We start from the raw sequence: 27817 nt of genomic DNA on the forward strand, positions 1-27817 counted from the left end.
GCCCTGTGGACCCTATGGACTTCGTAGAAACAGAGATAACAAAGGTAAGTTCTTACCATATCTCTTGATTTCTACTTCAGGGTCCATAGGGGTCCACAGGGTGACCTTGGGGATGTCCCAAAGCAGTCCAACTAAGGGCGGGGACGCTCCTGTGCTGATAGGAGAAGCCGGCGCCCAAAGGATGCATCCTGAGAGGCAAAGGTGTCAAACGCATAGAACCTCAAAAAGGTCTGAGTGGAAGACCAGGTGGCCGCCTTACAGAGCTGAACAGCAGAGGCGCCACGGCTAGCAGCCCAAGAAGGGCCCACAGACCGAGTGGAATGAGCTTTAACAGAGGCTGGAACAGGTAAACCCTCCTGCATATAAGCCTCAATAATAACAGAACGAAGCCAACGGGCTAGAGTCTGTTTGTTGGCAGTCCAACCCCTCTTGTGAAAACCAAAGATAAACAAAGAATCCGACTTCCTCACAGAACTAGTCCGGTCCACATAAACCTGGAGTGCACAGACAACGTCTAATGAAGTCTCCCCAGCCGAAAGATCAGGCGACTGAAAGGCTGGTACAACAATTTCCTGATTAATGTGGAACCTGGAAACCACCTTAGGCAGGAAATCAGAACAAGTGCGAAGCATCGCTCTGTCCTGATGAAAAATCAGAAAAGGAGGACGACAAGAAAGCGCCCCCAAATCTGAAACCCTCCTGGCAGAAGCAATTGCCAAGAGGAAAACAGTTTTAAAAGTTAGCCACTTGAGCTCCACTGACTCCAAGGGCTCAAAAGGCGGACCCTGTAAGGCCCGAAGAACCACCGCCAAATCCCACGGGGCCACAGGTGGCACAAAGGGAGGCTGGATTCTCAAAACTCCCTGGAAAAAGGTGTGTACGTCCGGCATAGCAGCGATCCTGCGCTGGAACCACACCGACAGAGCAGACACGTGCACCTTCAGCGAAGAAAGACGTAATCCTAAGTCCAAACCCGACTGAAGGAAAGCCAGAATACGCGAAACCCGGAACACCTGGGGATCATAGTTTCTGGCCTCGCACCACTGAAAGTAAATGTGCCACACTCTGTGATAGATCCTCTTACGGAAGCAGGCTTGCGCGCCCTCAGCATGGTGGTAATAACGGAGCTAGAAAAGCCCCGAGACCTCAGGACGGCTGTCTCAAGAGCCACGCCGTCAAAGATAGTCGACCCAGATCCGGGTGAAGACAGGGTCCCTGAGACAACAGGTCCCGCCATTGAGGTAGGAGGTACGGAGCGTCAATGGACATGCTCCGCAGATCGGAGTACCACGGCCTTCTGGGCCACGCTGGGGCCACCAGGATCAGTGTGCCTCCGTCCTGTTTGAACTTGCGCAGGACCCGAGGCAGCAGAGATATCGGAGGGAACAAGTAAGCCAGTTGAAACAGCCATTTCACCGACAGCGCGTCTATCAGACTTGCGCCTGTGTCCCTTGTCCTTGACCCGTACACAGGCAGCTTGTGATTGTGACGGGAGGCCATCAGGTCCAGCTCTGGCAGCCCCCACTTGTCCACGAGTAGTTGGAATACCTCTGGATGAAGCGACCATTCCCCGGGATGCACGTCGTAACGGTTGAGGAAGTCTGCCTCCCAATTGAGGACTCCTGGGATGAAAACTGCCGAGAGAGCTGGAAGATAGCGCTCCGCCCAAGCCAGGACGCGGGACACCTCCGACATCGCAGCTCGACTGCGAGTCCCTCCCTGGTGATTGATGTACGCCACCGTGGTGGCGTTGTCTGACTGCACCTGAACGGCCCTTCCGTGAAGAGCGGTGCTGGACGACTGCAGGGCTCTGTATACTGCCCGCAGTTCCAGGATGTTGATGGGAAGAATCGCTTCCTCCGCCGACCAACGACCCTGAAGTGACAAGGAGCCTTTCACCGCCCCCAACCCCGGAGACTGGCATCTGTCGTGAGTAGAACCCATTCCGGGATCCAAAAGGGGCGCCCCTCTAGGAGACGAGCCGTCTGCAGCCACCAGGCTAGGGACAGAGGCACCTCCGAGGACAACACCAGCATCTGAGAGCGGATCCTGTGTGGCAATCCGTTCCATTCCGAAAGAATCAGCCCCTGCAGGGGCCTGGAATGGAACTGGGCAAACTCCACCATGTCGAATGCCGACACCATGGACCCCAAAACTCTCATCGCTGAGTGCAGCGACACACTACACTCTGCCACTGCTCAGACAACTGTGAATCTGCAGCTGTAAGGAGGAGACCTTCTCTGGAGTCAGAAAAATCCGTTGCTGACGAGAGTCCAGCAGGGCCCCCAAATGAACCATCCGCTGTGATGGGATGAGGGAGGCCTTCTTCCAGTTGATCAACCAGCCGTGCGCCTGTAGACAAGCGACCGTCAGGTGGAGATGCTGGATCAGTACCTCCGGGGAGCTTGCCAGCAAGAGGAGGTCGTCTAGATACGGTAGCAACCGTATTCCCTGGCTCCGAAGGTGAGCCGCCATAACCGCCATCACCTTGGTAAATACCCTTGGTGCCGTGGAGAGACCAAAGGGTAGAGCCCTGAATTGGTAGTGGTTGTGGAGAATAGCAAACCGCAGAAACCGCTGGTGCGATGTTGCTATAGGCACATGGAGGTAGGCGTCCTGGATATCCAGGAAGACCATATAATCCCCCGGTTCCATCGCCAGAATGATGGAACGCAAAGTTTCCATCCTGAATTTGGGAACCCTGAGAAACCTGTTCAGGGACTTCAAATTGAGGATGGGGCGATGAGAGCCATTGGGTTTCTGCACCAGAAACAGCGTAGAGTAATACCCCATCCCACGTTGAGACTGTGGTACGGGTATAATGACCCCCGCCGTCAGCAAGGCCTCTATGGCTTCCTGAACCTGCAAGGCCTTGGTTTTGTCCTGAGAAGGACTCGTGCAAAAAAACTGGCAAGGCGGCCTGTGCCGAAAAGACAGGGCGTACCCCTAGGAGACCACTTCTCGCACCCAGGAATCCGTGGTGGTATTGTGCCAGCACTGGGCGAATTGAAGAAGTCGGCCTCCCACTCTGGGGTCCCCCAGAGGGAGGCCCGTCCCATCACGCAGAAGGCTTATCTTCTTGCTTGGAAGAAGGGCGCCTAGCACTCCAGGCTTGCTTCTTTGGCTTTGAGGCGGTCTTGGGTGCGGACTGCCTCGGGAAGGACTGACCCTTTGCCTTGCCCAGAACCCGAAAGGAACGAAAGGCCGAGCTCCGGACCTTAGCAGGTGTAGTAGCTGAAGGGAGGAAGGCTGACTTGGATTTTGCCAGGGTATCAACTATTTTGTCCAGGTCCGGACCAAATAGTAATTCTCCATTAAAAGGTAAGGCCTCCAAGCCTTTCTTTGAATCCGCGTTTGCTCTCCAAGACCGCAACCACAAGGATCTACGAGCAGACACTGCTGCCGCCGAAATCCTAGAGGTCAACAGGCTAGCATCCAACGATGCTTCTCCAATGTAGGAGGCGGCATCTCTCATCTGTCCTAACAACGCACTCTGGACGTCCGGAGCTTCATCCGTAAACGTGTCCTCCAAGGCGTTGGCCCACCCCTCAATGGCCTTGGCCACCCAGGAGATTGCCATGGACGGCCGGGCTACAGCCCCTGAGAGAGAATAAATAGACTTTAGACAAGTCTCCACCTTCATGTCCGTAGGATCCTTCAGCGAGGATAAAGACGGCAATGGCAAAGTAGCACTCCTGATGAGGCGTGTTACATGGGAATCGACTGCAGGCGGAGTTTCCCATTTCTTACAATGCGCATCCGGGAATGGATAATTGGACGCCAAGCGTTTCTGTGGCAGGAAACGCTTACTGGGTGTCTGCCAGGCCACCGCCACGTGATCAGTCAACTGATCAGACAAGGGGAACGCTGCAGAAGTAACCTTAGGTTTTTTAAAACTAGGATACCTCGACTTGGGAGCGGGTGCCTCATCCTCAATCAGAAGAATGGCCCGCACCGTCTTAACCAGAACCCGCACATTGATGGAAGACTTAGTGTCTACCTCCTGGACTGAGGCATCTGAGGCTGAGTCATCCTGCACCTCACCATCATCCGAGGACCCCTCAGAATCCGAAAGATGCGCAGCCTGCGCCATGACTGAGCGTTTAGACGCCCTGGAGGGCACGTCACTGCGCAACATCGACTGAAAAGCCGAAAATGCCGCCGCCAAATCTTGGACAGTGTGGGAAAGCGCATCCACCCAGGGTGGAGGAGCTGCCACAGGAGCATGAAACGGCACCACAGCCTGCTGTGCCACAGGGGTGGACTGAATATACATTGTCAACCCCGCATAGGGACCAACAGGCTGAGACCCCGGGGGAGTCTGCAATAATTGTGGGACACCCGGGGAATGGGGGATGGCAGGCTGGGGCAACGCCCTAGTAGGGGCGGCAGTCGGGACCGACAGACGGTCCGCGATGGACACCAGCACCTGGGAAAACATCGCCCATGGTGGCTCCTGCGACATGGGAGGTTTAGACATACCAGGGAGCGCCTGGCACCGTCCGCACAGGCCGTCCTGTGACAAATCCTCCCTATCCACTCCTGCAGAACAGCGCCTGCAGGAGAACAATACCGGAGCCCCGGAGTGCTCAATCTCCTCCTCAGACATGACTTAGGAAACGTGCGCACTCACCAGTGTGCTAAACAACAGCCCACAATATGGTACTGTGTAGCACACAACTGTATGTGACGGACCTCACAAATACCTGATTATATAGGTGAGGTCTGTAGAAACACCCTTCCCCCGCACACCTGTAGGGCTTGTAGGAGAAGGAAAGGGATAGGTATAGGCTGACAGTAAGTAGAAATTAGCACAGACAGGCAGCACTAGCAAAAGTCACATACCATGCAGGAAGATATACTCACTGCACCTTTCCACTACAATCAACCTGCCCAGATTCAGTGTCTGGGAGGGCTATAGTGCTGTGTACACTGTCCTTGTCGGGGGAGAGGTACACAGGGGGACCGGTCCGCGTGCTCCCTGAAGATCTGCGCTGCCACTTGAAGAAAATGGCTGCTGGAGACCTCAGAGGAGGAGTGGCCCGAGTATCTGCAGCTCAGCGACGCCAGACTACTAGCTGAAAGGCGCGCTGAGCTGAGGGGAGGAGCCGCTAGACAGGGAAGGCTTCCTCCCCTGGCTAGCATATTTAACCCCCGGGTTGCCGGCATCCCGCTTGCCGCTTAATTTACCCTGGTGGTCTAGTGGTCTGGCGGGGTATGCCTCCGCTGGAGGGGGGGCCCGCCGCCGCTAGCGCCCCCGGTCTGTCCCCTAGACTGGAGGCAGGGGACTGCATTTAAAAGGAACCCGCGCACCGCCACTAATCAGCGGTGCGTGGCTTACCTTGATCTCCCCGGCGTCTTCCGGCAGCAGTCCCGGGGAAAACCAGAGTCCGGCTAGTACAGACTCTGGCTTCCCCCGCCGCGATCCACAGTTCAGTGCTGGCGTCGCGGCGCCAGCAGGGAGAAGGAGCAGCAGCGTGGGCGTCTGTACAGACAGCCCATCGCTGCTGCTCTAGAGAAAAAAAAACAAAAAACTTATAGTTAAAAATTAACCCCCCCCCCCCGCAGGGTGACCCGACTCCGGCCGGGCACCATCTTAAACTGAGGTGCCTGTGGCTCGGGGGCGGGGTATAGGGGAGGTTGGACCCAAGTGCACCCTGGGAGCAGCTAAAAGCTTTAACTCCGTGGTGCCCGAGGATCCAGCTATACCCCAAGGTCACCCTGTGGACCCCTATGGACCCTGAAGTAGAAAGAGACTTAGTCAATGTAAAATGACTGGTGACTTCTGTCCTTGGAACCCCACGCACACACTGGGCCTGATCCGGAGATGAACCAAAGCCCGAATTGGTCTGTATCTTGTGATTCTTCGTGATCGGTGTATGCGCCACATACTCAACTTGGAGCAACGACAATTCATGCCCATTTCATGCGCTTCTCACCAACGCCTGAGTGGGAGTTACTGGGTGACAACCCGGTGTCCGCGCGTCAGAAAAGCCTCCCATGGGTGTGTAACAAGAGTCGGGCGTATGGAGGGCGCATGCCGTTAACAGTCGCATCACCTGCGCCAAGCATGGGGCAAGGTGTTCGTGCCACTACTAGTGATGACAGCTGCTCTGGCGGTCTGAGGGTAGTACGTTCGCCCAGATGCCTATGACTGGAGAATACAGGATAGTCACATGGGGCTTTACCAACTGTGACCGCATTACGTGCGACTCAGAATCAGGCGCTCGGACTCAAGGAAACCATTTCCATAGTTCTATAGATCCTGCGAGCCAGAACTGAGGACCACTATGATGCAGCAACGGGCGCAACACGTAAAGTTAGAGTGACACAGCTAGGCACAAAGACTGAGGACCAATATACGTGAGCCGCACTACGCATCGCGTCAAGTATTGTTCTGCTGGGATGCAGTTAAAATGCCGACCAATCAGCATGCCGGGTGGCAAAATCCCAGCGCTGGAATCCCGAACTGGGGACAAGAGACCGGCACCAGAATCCAGACAAGAGGGGAGATTCTCAGCATGGGGATGCCGCTGTCTGTTTTTTGATAGCAGGCATCCCGAGTGCCAGGATTTCATACCCAACTAGTTCTGCTTAATCTGTGACTTGATACCAATTCCTCTGTGACAAATATACTAACCCTAAGTGCCTAGGACACTATAAAAGCTATAACTGGATGCAGCACGGACGGTGTAATGTTCAGCATTACTGCCTCACAGCACTGAGAGCTTGGATTTGACTCCCACCACAGCCCTGACTGTGTGGAGTTTGTATATTCTCCCCGTGCTTGCGTGGGGGTTCCCTCCCACACTCGAAAAATATACCGGCAGGTTAACTGGCTTGTGACACACACTTTCCCTTAGTGAGTGTACATGCGGTAGGGAATATAGAGTGTAAGCTCCACTGGGGCAAGGACTGATGTGAATGGCCAAATATTCCTTATAAAGCGCTGCAGAATACTACATGTGTGCGAGCTATATAAATAACTGGTAATAAATCAATTAAAAAAACATGATGCGAATAAGAAGCTAAATTCAAAAAGTACAGGAGCCATCACTACCCGTAGCAGAGCGTCGCACCAGGTGTGTCACAGGACTAAGGTAAAGTGAATTCTGATGAGGGGAGATTTGTCACCTGTACACATGCAGGTAAACGTCACACGCTGCACTGACAGATGAAAGAGAAACTTAGAGGTAAATTTACTAAAGTGAGTTTTTAGAAGTGAGTTTTAAAAAAAGTGATGTTGCCCATAGCAACCAATCAGATTCTAGCTATTATGTTCTAGAAGGTGCTAGTTAAATGTTAAGCAGAATCTGATTGGTTGCTATGGGCAACATCACTTTTGAAACTCACTTCTAAAAACTCTCACTTTAGTAAATTTACTCCTTAGTCTGAGAGCAGTCCTGCCCCCTAGAGGAGAATGCCTGTAAAGACTCGTAAGGGCAGATTTACTATGAGGCCGGTTGTCAAAGCCACCGAACATTGAGGCTTTAACCAATAGTTTTAGCACGTCAATAAATGCTGCATGAGCCTGGTTTAGCTTGTATTCCTATTGCCGGTGATCAGCAGCTTTGATAAAGCCTCCCCCCAGGGCCTGTCGTTATATGAGGAGTACATAAGTAGATTCCTACCTTTCATAGTGAGGAAATATGTTGTGCAGTTCTATTATGATTTTATCAAACAGCGTGGTTTTGGCAGGAGACTGGTGCCTAGCATCAGGCTGCACAGTTCCTTTCCGGTCCGGGCCAGCTGCCCCCTGAGCCTTTGCAGAGACCGGTGCCGGCTTCTTCGGTTTAATATTAGATGAAGGAAAAGTGGGCGGCTTCTCGTTCTCTTTGGGTTTGGCAGGTTTAGGAGCAGAAGCTTTCTTCAGTGGAGATATGATAGGGGCTGGATTAGGCTGGGTACAAGTAAATGACTGGCTGATACTAGCATTTGGTGCAGGACTTGTCAGAGACGGAATCTGCAAAGGGAAAATCAAGTGGTTATAATAGAAATCATTGCTGGAGAGCACGCTGGACAAGGACTAGAACCAGATAAGAGATCAGATATAATTCATCACTTTGATTGTAACTGTTGCTGACAAGGACCGAACAGTCCCAGTTGCCTTCAGAACACCAAACAGACCACAGCTGATAGCTGTCTCCATAAAATCGCCTGTGTAATGGCCTGACCAATGTACTTGTTACACACTGCCAGTATCACTGAGAATGAGGCCTAACAGGACTGTAAGCCAGGGCTCGATAAATCCTGGGCGCCAGGTCGCCATGGCAACTAAGATTTCAGTCCTGGCGACCGGGATTTCCAAGCCCCACCGCCGACGCAGGGAAGCTCCTACCGGGCACCCGCTGAAATGCTACCGGCGGACTCCCAACTCCCCGCAGCGGCAGCTGGAGCTCCGGCGTACGGCTCCCCCCATGGGCATTATGGGAGAGACGTCATGACGTCTCTCCCATATTTCCGAAGAGCGGGAGACGGCAGCGGACGCAGGATCGTGGCCTAAGGCAAGTATTGTGGGTTTTTTTGTGTGCGCGTGCGGCACTATTAGAGGGGGCTAAGTACTGGGGGCACTACAGCAGGGGGGTTAGTACCGGGGGCACTACTGCAGGTGGGTTAGTACTGGGGGCACTATTTCAAGGGCCGTACTACTGGGGGCACTATTGCAGGGGCCGTACTACTGGGGGCACTATTGCAGGGGCCGTACTACTGGGGGCACTATTGCAGGGGCCTTACTACTGGGGGCACTATTGCAGGGGCCTTACTACTGGGGGCACTATTGCAGGGGCCTTACTACTGGGGGCACTATTGCAGGGGCCTTACTACTGGGGGCACTATTACAAGGGGCTTACAACTGGGGGCACTATTACAGGGGGCTACTACTGGGGGCACTATTACAGGGGGCTTACTACTGGGGGCACTATTACAAGGCGCTTACTACTGGGGGCACTATTACCGGGGGCTTACTACTAGGTTGAGGGGCACTGAAAGGGCATGTGTGGTGGTCTATACAAGCTTTCATATATTTTGGTAATGGACGATGGTCTGGCTTCTAAACTTTTAAGATGGCTCCTAGATTTTACAAAAGTTTGTCTAGCTCTGCTGTAAGCCGTCGCTCATGCGCTCTAAAACACAGTAACCAAGAGGTGCACATAAGGTCAGGGGTGTAGGTTGTAACCACCATACACATGATCCTCCATAACAAGGATAATGAACAGGTGGTGACCAGCATGTATTTAGCCCGCTGGTGTTCATATGCAGTTGATAAGAACTATACCCATCCGCGCACTTTATTAATCGACCTCCAACCAGTTATTCCAGAAGCAATACGGTTATAGCAAACAGTCATACAATACCCAACGCGTTTTACCAACTCCTCCTTCCATAGGTGGCCTCCTCCACTGTTCTTTATCCAGGTTTTATAAAATCATGATTACCCATTAACCCGACCTTACTAGCAACTAACAGGTGTTCTTTATTATCCGTTTCTTATATAGCGCAACATATGCCGTTGCGCTTCACAATTGGAAACAGGTGTTTGGTTACTCACAAACTAAATAGATTTTACAAACCAAGTAATATATGGCAATATCGTATTGCTGAATGAGATTACACTTTCTCCAGGGAGATCTTGGCGGCCAGATTTGAACTTTCTGGAAGGGGCAGCTATTTATTCCTCTGTATCTCACTTTGCGAGCTCCAGGCTCATCGCTGTTCATTAAGACACTTTATGCTTTTTTATAGAACTATTATTTAGTTAAAACGCCAATTTCCTTTTTTTTTTTTGTCTTAATATAACAAGAGATATGGTAAGAACTTACCTTTGTTATCTCTGTTTCTACGAAGTCCATAGGGTCCACAGGGTTGACCTTGGGGTATAGGTTGGGAACCAAATCCGGGCACCACGCAGTTAAAGCTTTTAGCTCCCAGGATGCACTTGGGTCCACTCTCCCTATAACCCCGCCCCCCAGCCAGAGGCACCTCAGTTTGTAAGTAGCCAAAGGCCGGAGGAGGAGAGAAAGAGAGAGAGAAAACTGGAACACACTAGAACCATACTCACAGAAAAGGAGACGGGAAACCGGTGACCAGTAACACAGCCCATATGAAGCCAGGTGCGTCAGGGCGGGCGCCCTGTGGACCCTATGGACTTCGTAGAAACAGAGATAACAAAGGTAAGTTCTTACCATATCTCTTGTTTTCTACTTCAGGGTCCATAGGGGGTCCACAGGGTTGACCTTGGGGATGTCCCAAAGCAGTTCAACCAAGGGTGGGGACGCTCCTGTGCTGAGAGGAGAATCCGTCGCCAAAAAGGAAGCATCCTGAGAGGCAAAGGAAACCAATGCCTAGAACCTTAAAAAGGTATGGACAGAAGACAACGTGGACACCTAGTAAGGCAAAACAGCCGAGGCGCCACGACGAGCCGCCCACGAGGGTTACACGGCCCGAGAAAAAAACAAGCCTCAACGACAGAAATGCCCACCCATGGGTAGGCCCCTGAGGAAGACATACGAGGCCATCCAGCCAACATTTCATTATAGGCCGGCCATCGTTTCCTGTTAAAACCAGAAACCGCAGACCACCAATAAGGAGTCCGATTACCATAAGGAACTTGAACGGATCACATAAAGCCAAAGAGGCCGGACCACAGTCCATGAGGCCACACCAGCCGAGAGGACTGGGAACTGAATGGCCATACCATAAGTTCCAGAATAATATGGAACCTAAAAACCACTTTAAGAAGAAACACAGGGCGAGAGCAACTCACACCCTGACATGATGCCCTCCAGAAGAGGGAGCCACATGAGAACGCTCCCAATTCAGACACTCTCCTGGTTGATTTAAACACCCTGAGAGAGAGAGAGACCTTAAACAATAGACCATGTAATGGCTATCACAACCAGCGGTTCCATTGACTGTCCCCGGAGGGAACAAAGAACCACTACTAACGCCCCAGGAGTCCCTAGGGAGGACAAGTGGAGGCATAATCCAGAAAACACTCCAAAGGATGAACTGGATACCAGAGCGGAGCAATTCCATATATTAACCATACCGACAGTGTAGAGATCCGCACTGTCAGGAAGGCCAGGCCAAGGGTGAAACCCAAGCCAGTCGGAAGGAATGCCAGAATATCTGGAAATCCTGGACACCGGAGGATCGTATCGACAGGTACGATACCATAAGAATTATGTATGCCACAGTCCGTGGCAGATCCCAGCAAAGTCTGGCCTATCTGCTCTAAACATCTCAATGAAGACAGAGCCAGGGAAGCCCGAGGACCACAGTAGGGGCGCAGTTAAAGACAAGCGATCCAGATCCAGGGAAAAACAAGGACCCTGAGACAACAGGTCCAGATAGTGAAGCAGTAGGAACGGAGCATCGATGAGGAGACTCCGAAAATCTTAGTACCAGTGATGTCTGGGACGACCTGGAGCCCCCAGAAGGAAAGCCCCTCCGTCTCGAATTAAACTTCCGAAGACCTCGAGGAAGAAGGGAGACCGGAGGACACAGGTACACAAAGTGGAAGGACCACTTCACTGACAAAGAGTCACTGAAGGTAGCTTCAGTACTCCTAGAGCTGGACTGTAACACCGGTAATGTGTGATCGAGTCAGAAGGCCATGGGGTTCAATCCCCTCAGGGAGGCCCCCTCTGCTCACCAGGAGTTGAAACCTCTCTTGGAGAAGAGACTAGTCCCCAGGATGCACGCCGTGACGGCTGAGGAAGCCCGCTTCCCAATGGAGAGCTCCTGGAATAAACACTGCAGAGTTGGCCAGGAGAAGATCCTTGGACTACATCAGAATGGGTGACATTCCTGACATTGCCACCCAACTACCAGTGTTGCCTAGATGGAAGCCACTGTTGTGACACTGTCGGACTGAACCTATTCAGGTTTACCGTGACATATGGGTTAGGCCAGAGTGAAAGTCCAAGACAGCCTAAAGTATCAACAAGTTAAGTGGCAGAGCAGAAGCGACAGACGTCCAACTGCCCCGAAACGAATGCGGACCAGACACTGTCTTTAGCAAAGAACACCCTGGACGAGATGGCCATAGCCACCCGGACAGAGACCAACTCGCCTCCGGAGAAAGTATCATCGTTCGAACAGCGATCCGATGGAAAAAACTCGATCCATCTGGAGGGGAGTCAATTATGGCAAGGCCTGGAATGGAACTGAGCACATTCCACCCTACCAAAAGGTAGACACTCTGGTAGACCTCGCATCACAAAGAGTAATGACATATGTCGACTGCGTAGATATCCGCACACTCCAAGTTGAAGAGTGGAGATCTTGTCTTACGCCAGAAAAATTCTCAGATTCTGAGAATCCAGCAGTGCTCCCAGATGAAGAAAACCCTGTGAGGGATGCAGGGAGGACTTTTTCTCCGTTGACTAATTATCTGTGCCGAGAAGAAGCCACGGTTATCCTGACCTGGCGGTAAAGTACCTTGGTGATCCTGCTAAAAGCAGGAGACCGTCCAGAGAAAGGAGCATTCGGATACACTGAACAGGTGAACTGTCAGAAAATCCATAAAGCTGGTAAACCCCGATGGAGTTGAGGACAGCCCCAAAAGGCAGAGCCCGAAACTTACAAGTGTTGCTGTGGCACAGCAAACCTGAACCCATGCTGATGAGAGGGCTCTGTATGTACCCGTAGGTACGTATCCTGAATACTCGGATATACCATAAAATCCCCAGGTTCCAAACATCGGATGATGGAGCATGGACGATTCCACCTGAGTCAAGGCACCGTTGGAATCTGATTCAGGGATTTGAGACAGAGTATAGGCAAAGGAGGACCAGTCGGTCACCGCCCCAGAAAGAAAGTAGAACAACCAGTCCCTCACTGAGATAGTGAGGTTGGCCGAAATAGCTCTGCTTACCACAAAGACTGTATAGCTTTCTGGGATTGTAAGGCCTTGATCAGGTCTGAAGAAGGGCCCGTGTAACAATGCCTGTGAGGAGGCTGCCTGAGTAATGAGAGGCCGTTGAGAATCAGAACCTCACTCTGGAAATTCCCCAGATGTAGACCTGTCCCGTCAGGCTGAGGGTATATCCTCAGGTGTAGAAACAGGGTCGTCCGGAAGTCCAGGACTGCTCGGTACTGGATATGGTGGCCCCCATGGAGGCCGACAGCCTAGGAAAAAACAGGCCTTTAGGCTGACCCTGAGGACAAAAAGACTTAACAGAGTTAGTCCGAATGTAGTGGGAGTAGCTAAAGACGGTATCTCCCCATTAGTGATACTGCCAATGATGCAACGATCTTGTCAAGGTCAGGACCAAACAAGAACTTCCCCATGGAAGGAGTGTGCACCTCTGCTTTCCCATAACGCAGCCATAGGGTACTGCGGCGGATACAGACGCCGCCGAAACCCTGAAAGTTAGAAGACCGGCATCCCATGAGGTAATCCCACGTATGACCACTGCATATTTTATGTGAGCGGCAAAAGATATTTTAACCTCAGACGTGTTGGAGGGGAAAAACGTCACAAAAGCATCACCATGCGATGGCCATGGTAGGACGGGCAACAGGCCCTGAAAACGAGTACATTGATTTCAGGCAAAGTTATCACCTACGGATCCGTAAAATCAGTCCAGGCCGGGATGGGAGGCGTATTAATGCCTGTAACCCGATGATTAACATACAAATCCATCCCAGAAGGGGATTTCCATTACTTGTAAGGACCCTCAGGGAATGGGAAACAGGAGGCCTTTGTGACTCCTCGTATCTGGCGACAGCCAGACTCCCGCTATGAGATCCACCCTTGGGCAGAAAACGGGAGATGTATGATACAGGTGCAGAATCGACATTCTCTATATCCAGAATGAACTTGGCTACCAGCCCCAAAGCAGGGATAATACTACTTGAAATCGGCTCCACCCATATGAGAGGGAAAGAGCCGAATATACCATCCAGTTCACGGCAGAGCCACTGGTCAGTAACCACAGGGCGTATATCACGCCAATTTGGTAATCCCTGCAAGGGGAATGACAGACCGATGTGGTATCGGAGGTAATTCATGTACTGTGAAAAACCCCGGCGGGGAGCGACAGTCTGTTGCACAGGGGTAAATTGCAAGAAATTGCGAGATACCCAGAGTTCAAAAGGGCAGTATGGTGAAGTAACCCCAAGCGAGTGACGACAATGGGGCCCGCCCGGCGATCCTCAAAGGAGAGGATCCTGAGAAACAAACCGCCCTTTAAGGGGGTCGTGCAAGGGGCCCCGCACCAGATGGTGCCGCATACATAAACCTTTCTGAGTTAAAATCCTCCGCACTAATTCCTGCAGGCTATGACTTGCAGGATAGCAATAATGGGTGCAGTATCGTGTGCAATCTCCTGGTCAGATATATCTGACTATCTTGACGGAAATATTAAGCAGCGCCATACCGGTCCTGACTGACGCTAAGATTAGCTGCAGGGACCCATTATCAGCGTATGCAACTCACAGTTCCATCTAAAATATGGCAACGTGCAGCACGCAACAGTATGTGACAAACCTCACAGATATTAACAAATATATATATGTGAGGTCTCAGAACCACCCCAGGTACACCTGTATTAGGGCAGATAAAGAAAAGGGATAGATATACACTGAAAGGTGAGAGAAAAAGCAGACAGTCAGCACTAGCATAAGTCACATACAATGCAGAAAAATATATATACATACATAAGCATGACATATAATATACTGCACAATGTCGCTACATTCAACTGCCCAGATTCAGTGTCTGGGAAGGCTATAGCGCTGTGTACACTCACCCAAAATGGCCAGGTACGCAGGGGGACTGGGCTCACTGACATCCTAAGAGTTCTGCAGCACCACAGAGAGAAAATGGCCACTGGAGACCTCAGAAGAAGCGTGGCCCGCGGAGGAAGCAGCTCAGCGACGCCAGACTGTATTATTGAAAGGCGCGCTGAGCTGAGGGGAGGAGCCGCTAGACAGGGAAGGCTTCCTCCCCTGGCTAGCAATTAACCCCCCGGGATGCCGGCTCCCGCTGCCGCTATAATCCCTGGTGGGCTGTGGACACGCGGGGTATGCCTCTATGGAGGGGGAGCCCGCCGCCACCGCTAGCGCCTCCGGTCTGTCCCCAGAGACCGGAGGCATAAGGCTGCATATTCACACGTGGATCACCGCAAGCGGTGACCACGCGACTTACCTGTCCCCGTCGATCCGGCAGCAGCCCAGGGATTCCTCCAGAGCCCGGCTAGTACAGACTCTGGGGTCCCGCTGCGATCCCCAGATCTGTACTGGCGTCGCAGCGCCGGCGGGGTGTAGGAGCGGCAGCTCAGACGTCCATTGGACAGTCTGATGCTGCCGCTCTGAAGAGTAGTAAAAAATAATAAAATAAAACTCTTTTAAGCTTAGGGGCTGCTAAGCAGCCCCCCTGCAGTAACGGTGACCCAACTCCGGCCGGGCACCAACTTAAACTGAGGTGCCTCTGGCTGGGGGGCGGGGTTATAGGGAGAGTGGACCCAAGTGCATCCTGGGAGCTAAAAGCTTTAACTGCGTGGTGCCCGGATTTGGTTCTCAACCTATACCCCAAGGTCAACCCTGTGGACCCCCTATGGACCCTGAAGTAGAAAGATCTTGTATTTCTGTCCAACACTGTACAGAGCTGCAAAACATGGCAAGAACCTTTCCCCTAATGTCCATCACAAATGTTTAATAAAACACCACAACCATGGGTGGCTACTGTGTGCAGTAATATACTTACAAGGGAACTAGGAGGACTCTCCAAACTGCTCGCATGCACCTCAGCCAGACTGTTCAACTTCAGGCCGTTCTTCACTAGGTTCATTCTTTCATCAAACTGGGACTAGAAAAGACATTACATGAAAAGGATTAGGAATGGCCCACACGTTCATCAGCTGCCCCCAAAGAATAAGAATTTGCAGCAGCAAACGGAAGCAAAAAAGCACAGATGCATCCTGCATATAGTGTTATATAAACTACAAATTAACAATTAAAAAAGAAATAAATCAAAGAAGAATAAATATATTTACAAGTACAGTGCAACAGTGTTATCTTAAAGCAGAAGCTGTGTTTTTTATTATATTATCATCATCCTTTATTTATAGGGCGCCACAGGGGTTCCGCAGCGCCTTACAAAAGTATATAAACAAATGAGCACACAAGAAAACAGTTATTAACAGTACAAAATAAATAAGCAGCAGGATGTCAGCAACCAAGTGTTATGGAGCATACACACGGTCAGATCTGTCAGATGAACGATTGAACGATTTTTGACTGCATTAAAATGAATGGAATCGTCCAAGTCTGACTGCAAACACATCAGATGTCAGATATCGTTATAACACGCATCGTTCAAATCGTTCATCTGCCAGATATGTCAGATTTTTCTTCAGATATGAACGATTGATCGATTTTTTAAATCGTTATCGTTCAGATCTGAAGAAAAATCTGACCGTGTGTACGCACCATTAGGTGCCGTTGCAAATGAAAGTAAAAGTAAGGCAAGGAGAAGCCCGTGAAGGAAGTGGGCCCTGCTTGTGAGAGCTTACATTCTAAAAAGGGAGGGGCAGACAAACAGGGGAGACAGATGGGCTAGATAGTGAGAAAGGAGCATAGAGTAGTGGGTTAGGATGAGCGCTGGAAAGCTTTGAGGAAGAAATAGGTTTTGAGAGCCCATTTGAAGATTAAGAGCCAGGAAGCAAAGTTATGGAGGAATTTTGAGCTAAGGCCAGGGGTACGAAAAAATGCAGCTACTCGAAGAAGTTGGAAAAGGAGACTTCTGAGTGTTGAATGGGAAGAATGAAACGGAGGGTTCATAAGGTAAGAGGTGGTAGGAGGGACCCAAGGATAGAGGGACCCCAAGATCACCACCATGGAAACCTCCAGGCCAGGGTGTGTGAGAGAATGTGAGGCCAATAAAGGAGATAGCTGCAGCAGTGGTATCAGATGGGTAAATCAAGGGTTTGGTGATTGCAAGGAGAATCAAGCAGTTGCATATGAAGGGCTCATGAACGGGGACCAGTTTATTATAGACAGAACTGGCTTTCCAGAGGGCACAGGAGAGAGGCTCAGAGTTAAGAGGCGAGAAGAGAATGAGATTATTAGGGCTGATGTAGTGTGGAGGTGAGTGATTTAGAGCGGGGGGGAGGGGTGAAGAGTGTGGGTATGTGGTGGGCTTCTGAATGAGGAAGGGTGACAGCATGTGGTGGGCAAGGTGGAGGTTTAGTGTGGTGTGGGTGGAGAAGAGGAGAGGTGACTTGGAGAAAAGGGAGGGTGCAGGGTTTAGTGGTGGTGCAGCAGGACCATGGTGGAAGAGAGGTGAATAATACTGGAGTTATGGGAGATGCAGTGGAGAGTATTAGATGGGATGAATAGAGACAGAGGAGAGGAAGGAGGGGGAGAAGGTGGAGACTATGGATGGAGGAAAGAGGTGGGAATTTTATGTGGGACAGTCATGTTATTGTGGTGAATATATGAAACAGGCTGTAGTTTGAGAGCAAGAGGGTGTCCTGAATGGATGTGGCTGCTGGCTCTCTCTCCATCAGGTCAGCTTAACCATATTAGGGTCTCCCACGGCACCACGGCGTGTTTGAGAGAACACAAACCATATAAGCTCATACTGGGCCTATTATCTAGCTGGCGAGTTCATCTGGTGTGTCTCTGCTATCCGACTGCTCGAGCCGTTCAATTTGGCCAGATTGGTTGGGTGCCTATGACTCGGTACAGAGGTCTCTGACTGCAGCAGAGAGAGGATGGCCCTTGACCACTGGAGCTATGTACAGAACTTACTCCTGCCCAACACAGCCTAACCCCCAAGTGATTCCAGAATGGCCACCTCCTGCCCAGCGGCCCTAAAACCTCACACAGACGTGCACAACCATCTGGATCCTGCCTCCATGGACTCCTTCACTGGAGTGGGCCCTAAACCAGCTCCAACATGGTCCACCAACTGAACCAAACATGTAGGCCTGAAACCTCCATGGCCTTGCTGGAGCGCCTAAGAAAAAGCCCATCACGGGGACAATACAAAGACCATCAAAAATGTCTTCTCTAGGATTTAGAAGTAACAGGACAATACAGTCATGTTACGGCCATGGAACCACCGGAAATATGAAGGCACAGGGAGAGCTCACAATCTAGTTATAAAGCCTTTAGGATGATGTCAGCACTCCAAGTTGAGCAGCGATGGCTCAGTGTGGCTTGTGTAATACATTTTTTTGTGCACTTATATCATCATCATCATGTATGGACATTTTTGAGGCAGGATGCCCTTAGAATGTTTGTGCAATGTGAGCCATGTTAAGCATTTGGTCTGAGCGCAGTAGAGGGAAGGCATCACCTTGACAACCATCTTCTCTGATGAAGTGCCCACCAGGAGTATTCCTGTGTTTGCGCACTAGGACTAGTTATGGAAGCGGTCCATATGATGGACCATGCAGTTATTTGGGAATTACAGATTACTGTAAATCTTCTGTGGGCTTTCCTTGCTGCTAACCCATGGTTTTTAGAGCTCCAAATCCTCCTGAATTTGCATCTGTCCTTATGCTTTTCCTTCCTCCATTTCTTTATGTGAGGAGGGCGAGTATGTCCAGGCTGTGCCTGGAGGATGGACAGTCAGTCACAAAGATTTGCCTGCTACAGAGGTCATCCCAAATTGCCTTCTGGCCAATCTGGAGTGAATGCCCAGAGCATGACATGTCAGGCGGAGGACCAGTGCCAACGTTCACCTGCAAGTGCACCAAATGAGCTGACAAAAGGTTATTGCAGAGCTCATGAAGCTAGCCGCTTCTCGTAGGGAGCCAAGCTGGGACCTTTCCTCTTCTCATTATACCACATCGGCTTCTGGGATCATCATTTCCTTCCCTGGTCCCAACTCCTAGCAACCTTTGGGTTCTTCCTTTACAGTATCTAATGAGCTGACTCGATGCTTGGCAAGATCAGGTTCAGTCATCCTCTTAGATGGAGAGGATTCTGATAACCGCCACTACAGCTATACCGGCCCTACAGCTATACTAGAGATTAAGGACTACAAGGCAAAAAATAAACAAATACCCCAGACCAGTGGTTCCCAAACTGTGCGCCGCGACACCCTGGGGTGCCTCGGGACACTTGCAGGAGTGCCTCAGGTTAGTGGTCCAGCACCAAATCAAATTCTTTATGGTCAATGTAATGTAAATATGTGCACAAACAGAAGCACAAACCTGTCCACAACCAAATAACTTACCCTAAGGATGACAGGTAAGCACAATTTTACTTCACTACATTTTCTTCTGAATTCTCAAACAAACTTACTTTTGGCTTAGGGGTGCCGTGAAAACAATGCTGATACTCTAAGGCACCGTGATTCAAAGAAGTTTGGGAACCCCCTGCCCCAGACCATATATTTCCCTCCATGTAGCGCAGTTAAAAGACATACTTACAGATTTTGCACTAAGAGCCTGATTCCCGAGATTTACACAATGATATTTGCGCAGATTGAGCAGTTGCTTGCCATCGTGCATGTGCGAACCCCACACTGCGCATGTGCTGCGATTGTATTGCGATCACGCTTTCGGGGAAGATTTACTCGCAAACCGAGTGACTACCTGTAACAGCTAGTGGCTATGCAAACGCAGGAGCGTCAGGACCGTTTTAACTGTTTCAAGTGCGTACATAACTTAGCCACTGCGATCGCCTTCGGAGTATGACAGCGCTTTTTGCGTCAGGAGAGCTGCAGTGCTTGTGGCTGGTCAGACTTGACTTACAAGCTGCGTGACTGCCAGGCCTGCGCTGATGTTGCACGACGTCGGTTATGAGAAGGCAGCAGTGGGCGTCCCTATGCTCGGTTGTGCTTTGGAAGACATTAGCAGATTTTAGCAACTGTGATCCATACGAGAGAATGCAGCTGTGATTGCATTAGTGTAAATCGCAGGATCAGGCCCTAAACTTGGATGCAGATTCCCCAGGTAAAACTAATTCCTCTCTCCTAGAGGAAGGAATCCCAGATTTCACCTCTAGGGCTCCGTTCTCCACTCCCCAGGGAGGGCTTGGGCAACTAGGTGTCCAGCATGACATTTATTAAGACCACTGTAGCTCTATGTGACCAATAAATATGTTTTTTGCTGTTAGACAATGTATAAACAACATCAATTGTTATCAGCGAATTACATATCTATACAAGAATGCAGCAGCAGAACGAAGAAAATAATAATAGGACAATGATATAATAAATACACAACTCACCTTTATAGTGTCCATTTCCAGTTTCAGTTTCTTAATAAGAGACTCGAGACAGCCAATCTGCTGTAAGGTCTGCGCAGATTCCGGGCTTCTGCTGTGAACCAGACAGACCTGAGCATTACTTACTTACAGCTTAGTGGTAAATATACATATATTAGTAAAACATTGCCGGATTCAATTGAACGCAGTTCCAGCCTAACCTAAAGCTACACAACACACTAAGTGCATACTGAGAACAAAAAACAAGCATCTACCACCAATCTGTCCTATATAGTGGTAATACCATACTTATATTTTCTAATAATGTACAGTAGTTTATAATTGCCAATTTTTCTGAAAACTTCCGTCTTTGTTCGTGCAACATTAATAAAACTGGTCCTCACGCATTGTTATACGTAGTGCTGAAACACACATACATACATGGAGAAATGTTCTTTTCTGTCCACAGGCAACAAAATCGGGTTCTAGTCATCTATCGGGCATCTACGCCCCAACCTGCCATCCAGATGATCTGAGGCCATCGATGACCGACGATCAGTCAGCGGATTGGAGAAATTCAACATTTGAAAAATCCACGACTTGCCAATTCTGACCATTTTTGGGTTGGGATCGGGGAAATTACATTGTTTGAACTTTTCAGAATTCCCAACCTCGGCAGAACGGGGAATTGTGGCAATCCATCACAGATGTATGGGCCCCTTTAGACAGACGCCAGGAGGGAAGATGTCGCAGGATAATCCCTGCTCCTGTCTGTTAGTGATTAGATAAATCCTATCTCCCCGAACACCATGCACTTCCCCTCCCCCATAACCGCATTCAGACCTGACTGGGAATCAGAGTTTTCATTTCTCATTAGAGAACGGACTTCACGCTGATGCGCCATCGCAGGGCTTGGAAAAAAACTGAATAAGAATACTAATAATTCTCCCCAGGACATTTTGCCAGCTGGGTGGGAACAATGTAATCTGATTTGACACAGATACTTTTTAAAGACACTTGCAGATATTACCCACTTGCTGGCTGAATACAAATATAATTGTGCCCAGTGACACACACTGAGACACAGTCCACGTCTGCACTCGTCTAAACCGCACCCTGTCTCTTAAAGATGGGAGAGGGATCTTGGTTACTGTGCCTGTCACATGCCTGGAGCAGGATATTGCGATGTAGCATCTTAAAAAAAAGCCAGGTGGAGTGCCCATGAAATTTATCCCGGAAGCCCACACTAACTTCATGCCCAGCTTTGTCCGTGTAAACCAGGGATGGGGAACCTCAGGCCCGGGGGCCGTATAAGGCCCCCAGAAGCATTTGGTCTGGCCCTCTGAGCTTTTTTCTGGTAGCCTCGTCTGGCTAGCATGGTGCCTAGAATGGCACCGTGCAGCCAGAATCTATGCAGCAGTGCCACCTGGAGCGTCTTTAGGATGCTTCAGATGGTCACACTGCTGCCCTTACAGCTCCCTGAAGCATCCTCAGGATGCTTCGGGTATTGCTGTAATCACTGGCAATTGTGGCCCTGCGTGATATCACACGGAGGGGGCGTGGCCTGCATCGGGCCTGCGAATAATCTTATACATATCAAAATGACCCTCGGCAGAAAAAAAAAAAAAGGTTCCCCCCACCCCTGGTGTAAACAATGTATGTGTACCTGCTGGGTATGGCTTTTAAAACATTTATGCTCCGTTCTGCAGTAGAAACTTTGATCCTCAGTTTTAATGTCTCGCACTGTTTTTGGTTTTCCAGAACGGTCACCTAGAGAAAGACGGAACGTTACACTTCGGACGGATTTCTGGTATGATTTTTAAGACAAGTACTTTTCATCAAAATGGAGTGCGGCAACTCAGTTTAGTCGCTCTTAGGGGGGAATGTGGACCCCGGCTAGCGTCAGGAGATGCCAAGGCAGCCCATGAATGGCAGGATGGGGAGCATTTCTGTCATGCGTATGGGAAATGTAATGGATATTACAAAGATACCATGTGATGCCCCTAATTCCCAATGTTCCAGGCGCAGATTCCTGGAGAGTAGATTTTGCAGCGCTGTGGCGGGGGACGTGTAAGGACTGCCTAAGTAGACAGGAAGGGGTGAAGCTATACAAAAACAATTATATGTAAACTAGTGGGGGCACAGAGCGATGACAGGCTGAAAAGCTGGAACGGTCTTACAAAAACAAAAAGGTGATATTTATAATAAATGAATGTTTCCTACTTCGGCTGCAATGGACCTCCGGATGTGCTCTTGTCTTTCTTCTTCACACTTTTTAGAATGTTTTTCCACCTTTGCTTTATCATGCTCATATTTACCATAACTATGATAAAAGAAAGGGAAGGTCAAAAATTTACTGTAGGGTAAAAAAAAAAAAAAAACCCCAACAACATAGATTGGGCCTCACTTATCAACGAGTGATACTCTTGTCATCATTTTTTACTAATCTTAAATGATGCTCCAACCAATCAGCTTGTAACGGTCATTATTCAAACACATTACCGTTAGGAGCCGATTGGTTGGAGCATCCTTTAAGTTCAGTAACAAGTGATAAAGGGCCTCATTTATCAACCAGTGGTATTCTTTTTTTTTTTTTTCTTTTATATATAAAAGTAACCGATCTTTCTAGTAAATATGGTGGTAGCTGAAACATAAATTAGCAATATCTACAATACAAAAGTAAAAAACCATTCTAAACTCGTTCTGCAATTTTTTTGATTCAGAAATACACAACAAAATTAAAAAAAAAAAAAACACCCGATCTCTAAGTGCCCAATCTGATCGGAAAATGTGAAACGCGCCAGTACCACTAAACTTACTGGATCGTTAGAAAATCATCAAGATATTTTTCATACTGCTTTTTCTTCTCTTGTATATTTCTTGCACACCTGCAAAGGTAATTTATTGAGGAAAAATTTAAATCAAAACAGCCAGACTATGCAATAAGGTACATTAAATAGTAAAAGTTAATACTTATCAGACTGTTAAAAAATACAAATGTCAAAATAACATGAAAGAAAAGAAAATGATCAATACAAAATGTGATCAAACTAATCCAGTGTAGTCACTAGTATTTGACAAAGATCAAAGAAAAAAGATTACGCATGCAGATTACTAGTCGGTATATAGGTGGCATTGTGAGAACGTTCCGATTACTAACGTTATATTGTACAAACCACACTCACTTCTCATTGGCTTCTGTAGTCATTTTTATTTTAGTCTTCAGAGACTTTAATTTGTCTAGGTTCTCTTTCCTCTCTTGCTGCCACTTTTTGGTCTCATTTTCATATTCTTGCTGGAACCAGGCCAGTTCGGTCTTTGTAATCTGAAATAAGAACGACACCAATTATAAAGATGACACTTTCCTCTTTGTTTTTGGTGAACATGCAAAATCAGATTGGCTGGTAGATGTAATTACAGCCATTTCCCTAGACAGAAACGCATCTTTGTGGCGAGTAATGTGTAATACATACAACAATGCAACAGTGCTACAGGCACCTTATCGGTCTCTACAGTGGCCTTTATTTTCCCTTGGAGCCCAGATATTTCCTCCTGACAGCGGCTTTGTAGTTGTTCATATTTCTCTGTTGCCTCTTCCAGTTGGTCTCTTAGGACTACAAGTTCCTTCTCCATACGCAAAATGTCACCCTGAAATTAGGAAGACACAAATTGGTGGCTCATAAAATATATTAGCTACCAGTGGGTTCAGCTGTCGGGCACTATCCATGATATTTTAACACCTGCTGTTCATTCAATAAATCTTTCTACATGCATATGCTTACAAGGGAGTGAGGGGAATTCATCCCACACATTCCCCCGACTAATGACCTTGACCAATTCCGGGCTAAATAAAACCTCCCGTATAAAGCAGAATCAGTGCCCACCTCCCAGTGACTCCGGAAGTACAATTCCCCTCACTTAACGCTATTACTACTAATGTTACTCATCTGTAAGGCGTTGCAGTGCCCTGCTGCCATGGACAGTGGGGAAACTGTGCATAAAAATTTCTTTTAGATTATCTGGAACAGATATATAATATATATCAAATGTCCCGACTGACTGACTATCGTCTGGCCAGAAACATGAAAATCGGGAAGTATATTTCTTCCATGACGTAGGTGCCGGCTAAGAAGGGATTTTTTAGAAATTTGATGCCTCAAGCCGGGTACACGCTAGATGATATGTTGTCCACGTACCGGCTAGGTCACTGACGATAGTTGCTCCAGCAGAGTGGTATAGTCAGCGGGGGCCATGCTGCCGAATGCAGCACACCCTCGCCATCGCTCAGTCGTTTCCGGCATCGGCAAGTGTGTATGCACTTGCCTATTCCAGGACCCCCGTCGGGTCCCAACGCGAACGAGCTTGTGATGGGTATACATCGCTTAATGTGTACCCAGCATAAGGGGGTGATAAGGGCTAAAATGTTTCCTCCCCCTGTGCAATGTTCTGCCTGACTGACTACGTGGCTGCAGCACAAATCAGTATTCAAACACCAACTGTCACCCCAAGTGCTGCAAAACATCCCTGGCAGTTGGTGTGACTCCCCTAATTAAACAGTGTGGGAACTACAGAGGTTAGAGGGGAAATGTGTTAATACACAGATGAGGAAGGGGAATGTGTTACTATAGAGGTGAGGGAAGGGACTGTTACCACATGGGTATGGGAGGGGAATGTGTTACTACACAGGTGAGGGAGGGGAATGTCAAATGTGTTACTATGGGGCGAGGGAAGGGAATGTGTTACTACAGGGGTTAGTGGGGGTAATGTGTTACTTCAGAGGAGAGGGAGGGGAATAAGTTACTGCAGGCGTGAGGGTAATGTGCTACTACAGCTGTGAGGGAATGTCAAATATGTTACAACACGGGCGAGGGAGGGAAATGTGTTACTACAGAGGTGAGGGAGTGGAATGTGTTAGCACACAAGTGAGGGAGGGTAATGTCTCACTATAGCAATGATGCATTACTATAGAGGTGAAGAATTAATGTGTTATTGGAGTGGTGGGATAGAAATGGAAACAGTAAATATCTGAGGTCTACCCGGGTAAAACCGGGCACATCAGCTAGTAGATCGACATATACACACACTCATTGGCCACCATATTATGAACACCTGCTCGTTAACACAAACATCTAGTTAACTCCATGCATAAATAATAGCTGTAAGACAATGGGCCGAATTCAATTGAGCGCTATGATGAATAGCCGCAGAGGGAGCTCCCACAGCTATTCAATACACTGCACTGTTTGCCTGGTAGGGAATTGGTAAAGTCAGAGAACGCCGGTTCTCGCGACTTAATCTGGATGTTTAGGCGCGAGAACCGGCATTCTCTGACTAAAGTGCCTGGCGCGAGGCTGCTCGCGCCGCACTAAGCCGGCAAACAGCTTTGCGCCCTGCACTTTTGTCGGATTTCTCCTTGCAGCCCCAGGGGGTGTGCAAGAAGAAATCTTTTAGCCGCCGTGAACTGAATAGCTGCTGGAGCTCCTTCACGCGGCTATTCATCATCGCATTGAATTGAATTCAGCCCATGGTGTCAAGAGGTGCGGATTATGTTCTGACCAAACACCAGAATGGGGCAGTAATATGATCTAAGCGATTTATACCGTGTAAAGATGGTCAGTGCCAGACGGGGTGGTTGGAGTACCTTATTAACTGCTGATTTGGGATTTTTACACACACACACACACACACACGTCTGTAGAGTTTACAGAGCAAAACAAAAACACTCTAGTGAGTGGCAGTTCTGCAGGCCTAATTGCCTTGTTAAATGAGAATGGTCAGAGGAGAATGGTCAGACTGGCTCACACGGACAGGAATGCAATAACTCAAATAACCATGCTTTACAACACAGGTGTGCAGAAGAGCCACACACCAGAGATATTAATGATTATTTACCTGCTGCGTCTCAAAAGGCTGCAACGGATCAGTATTAACGTCATGCTGTGAATACTCTACATCTACCTGAAACATAAGACAGACAGGAAAGAGCATTTTAACAGGCAGCAGATTCCTCTGAAAGTGGACTTCTAGGGTGTTTTTTTTTTTTAACAGCTGTTATGCACAATATAATTAAGACAAATCAAAACAATTACATGTAAATCTAAATCTGCAATTTAGACTTTCCCATATTCCAATCACTCCAGCGTTATGTTCTCTCTGCACCTTTAACTCAGACAAGTCATTTGGGCTCCATACCCCATTTTATTTGCGATAACATGCAGATTTTAGTAACCCACTCTGGGGCCCTTGTGGATAGACTGACAAAATGGACTCCTGGACATATGCAACCCACACAGTGCAGAAACTAGTGACAAGATTAAACAATACAGCTCATTTTTATGTAAAGTACATAGAAGATTGGTGCTTAAAACCAATATAAACCTGATTAACCACATTCAATTTGCAATTCTTACCTGTACGGATACTATAGCAGTTTGGATGTTCTTTAGTAATTTTCCATTCTTAGAGGGCACTATATAATCGCGTTGGTCCAGTGGTTCTGTATAAGGCTCGTCTTGGAATAGTGGAATACTTGTGGGCGGAACTTTATCATTATCTAGAGAAGTCGACCCCGAACCATTGCTAGCTAAACTATGCGTTTCCTCCGTAACATCAGCTGGGTCAGACCCCAAATCCACGCTGCCATTATTAGACAACTCAACAAGTGAAGGCAGTAAAGATTTTTTGTTACATAGATGGGGAAAATCCAAATGGTTAGACGAGGGTATGTTTCTATAGACACTACGTAGACTATCAGGATCTGTAGCAGTGGGGCTACAATATATATGTTCAAGGTGGTAGGGCTCGCAGTACAGATCAACATCATCAGGTATAGGTTTCATAAATAAAGGCTTGAATTCGGACGCCGATGGGTTCAGTTCCTGCGGCTCTCCAAAAACTACACATGGAAAGTCAAAGTTTGATAACACGAGCAGGTCGTCCACCATGGTGAATTCACTGGACTCCAAGAGAAAGTTCTTCAATCCACCAGACGCGTCCACCATCCTGTGCGTTTCAGCCGGGAAAGATTTATACTCCCCAATCAGGAGCTCATCATCTAACTTCAGGGGACCGTATTGATCCAAAATTTGAGAGAAGTACCTTGGAGAGAAGATGAAAAACAAAATCAGCGCATAGATCCTCAAACAAGCCGGTGTTTTTAAAAGTATTCTGCCACAAAGGTCCAAAATTAAGACATACGATGGTAATCAATAATCTATTCCCACTATATAAAAATGAAACAGTTCACTTAACGAACGACAGTTTTAGGATTATTTGTGCCCCAACAAGGAATTTTTGGCGATTTGCTGGATCAGACTTGAAAAATAAAACATTTTGCTGGTAAGTAAAACGAAACAAACCCCAAGCGCCTGTCACCGCAGTTCATAAACCTATTGGGGATTCCAGTGCCCCCCAATGGATGATGGGAGAAATGACACCGTATCTCATTGCTAGTGACTTTGCCACCAATTAATTGGAATTATATTGTACAAGGTCACAGGATCGGGAGAATAACTGAAACTTTAAAATTCCACAGAACTCGCGTTTGTTTGGGGCTGAACAAAGTAACAGACTCAGAAGAAAACGTATGGTTACAGAAGATGCATTGCATACCTAACTTGCGTTTTAATGGTAAAGTAAATAGAATGCA

At 48.5% G+C, this 27817-nt stretch overlaps 2 protein-coding genes across 3 annotated transcripts in view; one reads left to right on the forward strand and one right to left on the reverse strand.

Annotated features, from left to right (window-relative positions):
- The window catches only part of VPS26C (VPS26 endosomal protein sorting factor C), an 80518-nt gene extending 58120 nt beyond the window's left edge, over positions 1-22398 (forward strand). The window contains exon 9 of the mRNA XM_088443154.1: positions 20639-22398. The gene's annotated coding sequence lies outside the window, so the exon portion shown is untranslated. The remainder of the gene's footprint in view (positions 1-20638) is intronic.
- The window catches only part of TTC3 (tetratricopeptide repeat domain 3), a 165029-nt gene that overhangs the window by 4804 nt on the left and 132408 nt on the right, over positions 1-27817 (reverse strand). The window contains exons 33-42 of one of the 2 annotated variants that reach the window (XM_088443152.1): positions 26580-27267; positions 26062-26127; positions 23668-23817; positions 23355-23494; positions 22989-23057; positions 22393-22492; positions 21836-21939; positions 20194-20281; positions 15713-15814; positions 7632-7963 (exon numbers count right to left, since the gene is read on the reverse strand). In XM_088443152.1, coding sequence (XP_088299278.1) covers positions 7632-7963; positions 15713-15814; positions 20194-20281; positions 21836-21939; positions 22393-22492; positions 22989-23057; positions 23355-23494; positions 23668-23817; positions 26062-26127; positions 26580-27267 — 1839 coding nt within the window. Of the gene's footprint in view, positions 1-7631; positions 7964-15712; positions 15815-20193; positions 20285-21835; positions 21940-22392; positions 22493-22988; positions 23058-23354; positions 23495-23667; positions 23818-26061; positions 26128-26579; positions 27268-27817 lie in introns of both variants that reach the window. The other variant, XM_088443151.1, reaches the window with a different exon arrangement.

Source organism: Taudactylus pleione, unplaced genomic scaffold (genome assembly GCF_031769625.1).
Source record: "Taudactylus pleione unplaced genomic scaffold, aTauple2 ptg000327l, whole genome shotgun sequence".
NCBI classification, from domain to species: domain Eukaryota; kingdom Metazoa; phylum Chordata; class Amphibia; order Anura; family Myobatrachidae; genus Taudactylus; species Taudactylus pleione.